General features: G+C 48.5%; 1 protein-coding gene across 1 annotated transcript in view; it reads left to right on the top strand.

Annotated features, from left to right (window-relative positions):
• LOC143276811 (uncharacterized) overlaps positions 1 to 5,000 on the top strand; it is a 22,656-nt gene that overhangs the window by 15,050 nt on the left and 2,606 nt on the right. Inside the window, exons 4-5 of the mRNA XM_076581463.1 lie at positions 946 to 1,110; positions 4,644 to 4,784. Of these exons, the coding sequence (XP_076437578.1) occupies positions 946 to 1,110; positions 4,644 to 4,784 (306 nt within the window). The remainder of the gene's footprint in view (positions 1 to 945; positions 1,111 to 4,643; positions 4,785 to 5,000) is intronic.

Below are 5,000 nucleotides of genomic sequence, written 5' to 3'. Positions count from 1 at the left end.
ATCTTCCCAGAAATCTGGGTATACATAAAATGCTTTAAATCATCACACTAAAAAAAAGTGTTTGCAAGTTGAGTATATATAAACTGCTTTTAATCATTTCATTCAAAAAGAATGAGAGTGTTCGGAAGTTGGGTGTAATTTAAAAAGGCCTTAAATGATCACTTTGAAAAAGTATGTGGGCGTTTATTTGTTTAATCATCTATTTCATTTATCTTTTTTTTTTTTCAATGGTACTGCCTGTTTTACAGGATGTGGTGTAGCGTAGATGGATTTGTCCGAACGCAGTGACGCCTCCTTGAGAAACTGAAACTGAATTAAACTGAACTTATTTATTTATTTACTTATCTATTTCTTTTTCGGGTACTGCCTGTTTTACCAGATGTAATACAGCGTATATGGCTTTGTCCGAACGCAGTGACGCCTCCTTGAGAAAATGAAACTGAACTAAATTGAACTGAATTTCTTTATTCTTTATTTTCTTTATTTACTTACTTTATTACTTATTTACTTTCTTTATTTACTTACTTATTTATGTATCTATTAATTCATTTGTTTATCTATTTTCCAGGTTACTGTCTGTTTTACCAGATATGCTGAAGTGTGTATGGATTTGCCTCCTTGAGTTACTGGACTGAACTGAACTGAATTTCTCTGTTTATTATTTTCTTTTTATCTATTTATTTATTTGTTTATGAAATATCTATTCATATATGTATTTACTTACTTATTTATTCATGTATTTATTCATTCTTTCTTTCATTCTTTCTTTCTTTTTTTCTGTCTTTCTTTCATCTCTTTCTTTCTTTCTTTTTTCATTTATTATATTTATGTAGCCAAGTGCTACACTGGCTTCGCTGACTGTTTACCACACCAGCTATAGCAGACGCCGTTTCTATTTTCTTTCTTTCTTCTTTCTTTCCTTAATTCTATGTTGTTTTTTTCTAGGGTACTGCCTGCTTTACCAGGCAGGGGTGGGAAGTCTGTCAACGACCAGTGCTCAGTACGTGGTGAACGTGCTCTGTACTGCTGGCTCCGACACTGTCTCTGAAACAGTCACCGTTCTTCTCACAAGGAACTCTCCGCCTTACTTTAACCCTAACCAGTTTGTGGGTCAGTCTTCACTGTCTGTCTGTCTGTCTGTATGTCTGTCTCAATCACTCTCTCTCTGTCTCTGTCTCTCTTTGTCTGTCTCTGTCTCTCTGTCTTGGCAGTTTCTCGATCTCTCTCTCTCTCCTTCCCGTCTCTCTCTCCCTCCCTCCGTCTCTCTCTCTCACTCTCTCCTCTCTCTGTGTCTCTCCCCTCACTCTCTCTCTTTCTCTTTCTCCCTGTCTCTGTCTCTCTCTGGGCAGAGTTCTCTCTCTCTCTCCTCTCTCCCTCCCTCCCTCCCTCCCTCTCACTCTCTCCTCTGTGTCTCTCCCTTCACTCTGTCTCCCTGTCTCTGTCTCTCTCTCTCTGGGCAAAGTTCTCTCTCTCCCCTCTGTTTTGCTCCCTCCCTCCGTCTCTCTCTCACTCTCTCCTCTGTCTGTGTCTCTCCCCTCACACTCTCTCTTTCTCTCTCTCCCTGTACTCTGTCTCTCTCTCTCTCTGTGGACAGAGTTATCTCTCTTCCTCCCTCTCTCTCTCTCTCACTCTCTCCTCTCTCTGTTTCTCCCCTCACTCCACCTCTTTCTCTCTCTGTCTCTGTCACTCTCTGTCTCTGTCTGCCTGTCTGTCTGTCTGTCTGTCTGTCTGTCTCTCTCTCTCTGTGCACTGCTGGCTCCGACACTGTCTCTGAAACAGTCACCGTTCTTCTCACAGGGAGCTCTCCGCCTTACTTCAACCCTAACCAGTTTGTGGGTCAGTCTTCACTGTCTGTCTGTCTGTCTGTCTGTCTCCGTCTGTCTCGGTCACTCTGTATCTAGCTCTCTGTCTCTCTAGGCAGGGTTCTCTCTCTCTCTCTGTCTGTCTCTGTCTCTCTTTGTCTGTCTCTGTCTCTCTCTCTGGGCAGTTTCTCTATCTCTCTCTCCTCCCCCACTCTCCCCCCCCTCCCTCCCTCCATCTCTCTATCTCTCCCCTCACTCTCACTCTTTCTCTCTCTCCCTGTCTCTGGGCACAGTTATCTCTCTCTCTCCTCTCTCCCTCCCTCCCTCTCTCTCTCTCACTCTCTCCTCTGTCTGTGTCTCTCCCCTCACACTCTCTCTTTCTCTCTCTCCCTGTCTCTGTCTCTCTCTCTTCCTCCCTCTCTCTCCCTCCCTCTCTCTCTCTCTCACTCTCTCCTCTCTGTTTCTCCCCTCACTCCACCTCTTTCTCTCTCTGTCTCTGTCACTCTCTGTCTCTGTCTGTCTGTCTGTCTGTCTCTCTCTCTCTCTGCACTGCTGGCTCCGACACTGTCTCTGAAACAGTCACCGTTCTTCTCACAAGGAACTCTCCGCCTTACATCAAACCTAACCAGTTTGTGGGTCAGTCTTCACTGTCTGTCTGTCTGTATGTCTGTCTCAATCACTCTGTATCTGTCTCTCTGTTTCTCTAGGCATGGTTCTCTCTCTCTGTCTCTGTCTCTCTTTGTCTGTCTCTGTCTCTCTGTCTTGGCGGTTTCTCGATCTCTCTCTCTCTCCTTCCCGTCTCTCTCTCCTTCCCGTCTCTCTCTCCCTCCCTCCGTCTCTCTCTCTCTCTCACTCTCTCCTCTCTCTGTGTCTCTCCCCTCACTCTCTCTTTCTCTTTCTCCCTGTCTCTGTCTCTCTCTGGGCAAAGTTCTCTCTCTCCCCTCTGTTTCGCTCCCTCCCTCCGTCTCTCTCTCACTCCTCTGTCTGTGTCTCTCCCTTCACTCTGTCTCTGTCTCCCTGTCTCTGTCTCTCTCTCTGGGCAAAATTTTCTCTCTCCCCTCTGTTTCTCTCCCTCCCTCCGTCTCTCTCTCACTCTCTCCTCTGTCTGTGTCTCTTCCCTCACACTCTCTCTTTCTCTCTCTCCCTGTACTCTGTCTCTCTCTCTCTCTGTGGACAGAGTTATCTCTCTTCCTCCCTCTCTCTCCCTCCCTCTCTCTCTCCTCTCTCTGTTTCTCCCCTCACACCACCTCTTTCTCTCTCTCTCTGTCACTCTCTGTCTCTGCCTGTCTGTCTGTCTGTCTGTCTCTCTCTCTCTCCCTCTCTCTCTCTCTCTCTGCACTGCTGGCTCCGACACTGTCTCTGAAACAGTCACCGTTCTTCTCACAAGGAACTCTCCGCCTTACTTCAACCCTAACCAGTTTGTGGGTCAGTCTTCACTGTCTGTCTGTCTGTCTGTCTGTCTCAATCACTCTGTATCTATCTCTCTGTTTCTCTAGGCAGGGTTCTCTCTCTCTCTCTGTCTGTCTCTGTCTCTCTTTGTCTGTCTCTGTCTCTCTCTCTCTCTGGGCAGTTTCTCTATCTCTGTCCCCCCCCCCCACTCTCCCCCCTCTCCCTCCATCTCTCTCACTCACCCTCTCCTCTCTATCTCTCCCCTCACTCTCACTCTTTCTCTCTCTCCCTGTCTCTGGGCACAGTTATCTCTCTCTCTCCTCTCTCCCTCCCTCCCTCTCTCTCTTTCTCTCACTCTCTCCTCTGTCTGTGTCCCCTCACACTCTCTCTTTCTCTCTCTCTCCCTGTCTCTGTCTCTCTCTCTTCCTCCCTCTCTCTCCCTCCCTCTCTCTCTCTCTCACTCTCTCCTCTCTCTGTTTCTCCCCTCACTCCACCTCTTTCTCTCTCTGTCTCTGTCACTCTCTGTCTCTGTCTGTCTGTCTGTCTGTCTGCCTGTCTGTCTGTCTCTCTGTCTCTCTCTCTCTGTGTACTGCTGGCTCCGACACTGTCTCTGAAACAGTCACCGTTCTTCTCACAAGGAACTCTCCGCCTTACTTCAACCCTAACCAGTTTGTGGGTCAGTCTTCACTGTCTGTCTGTCTGTCTGTCTGTCTGTCTCGGTCACTCTGTATCTAGCTCTCTGTCTCTCTGGGCAGGGTTCTCTCTTTCTCTGTCTCTGTCTCTTGGTCAGGGCAGTTTTTTTTCTCTCTCTCCTTCCCCACTCTCTCTCCCCCCTCTCTCTTCCTCCCTCCCTCTCTCTCTCACTCCCTTCTCTCTCACTGTGTCTCTCCCCTCACTCTCTCTCTCTCCTGCCTCTCTCTGTCCCTCCCTCCCTCTCTCTTTCTCTCTCTCTCCCTGTTTCTCTCTCTCCTCTCCTCCCTCTCTCTCTCCCTCCCTCCACCTCTCTCTCTCATTCTCTCCTCTCTCTGTGTCTCTCCCCTCACTCTGTCTCTGTCTTTGTCTCCCTGTCTCTGTCTCAACGCAACGCAACGCAACGCAACGCGACACGACACGACACGACACGACACAACGCAACACGACACAACGCAACACGACACAACGCAACACGACACGACACGACACGACACGACACGACACGACACGACACGACACGACACAACACAACACGACACGACACGACACGACACGACACGACACAACGCAACACGACACAACGCAACACGACACGACACGACACGACACGACACAACACAACACGACACGACACGACACGACACGACACGACACGACACGACACAACGCAACACGACACGACACGACACGACACGACACGACACGACACGACACGGCACAATACAATATTCCCGTGTCGTGTGTACCATTCCCACACAGACACACTGACCGTTTCCAACACGAAGAACGTCAACGCTGGAGAGACAATCTACGATGTGGATGCTGTGGATGACGACAACGATAACATCGTATACACCATGACCACGGACCCTGCGTCCAGCGCCTTCGAGATAGGCATGGGTATGTTAGTGAGGAGAAAGAAAATGAATATAAAGCACCCTCCTCCTCCTCCTCCTCCTCATCATCATCATCATCATCATCATCATCGTCATCATCTTCTTCCTCCTCCTACTCCTCCTCGTCCTTCTCCCCTCCACATCATAATCGTCATAATCCTCTTTCTCCTCCTCCTCCTTCTACTCCATCTCTCCTCCTCCCTCTACTTCTCCTCCTCCT

Source organism: Babylonia areolata, chromosome 33 (assembly GCF_041734735.1).
Source record: "Babylonia areolata isolate BAREFJ2019XMU chromosome 33, ASM4173473v1, whole genome shotgun sequence".
Taxonomy (NCBI): Eukaryota; Metazoa; Mollusca; class Gastropoda; order Neogastropoda; family Buccinidae; genus Babylonia; species Babylonia areolata.
The sequence above is the reverse complement of the archived record's forward strand: the minus strand, read 5'-3'. Positions and strand labels throughout refer to the sequence as shown.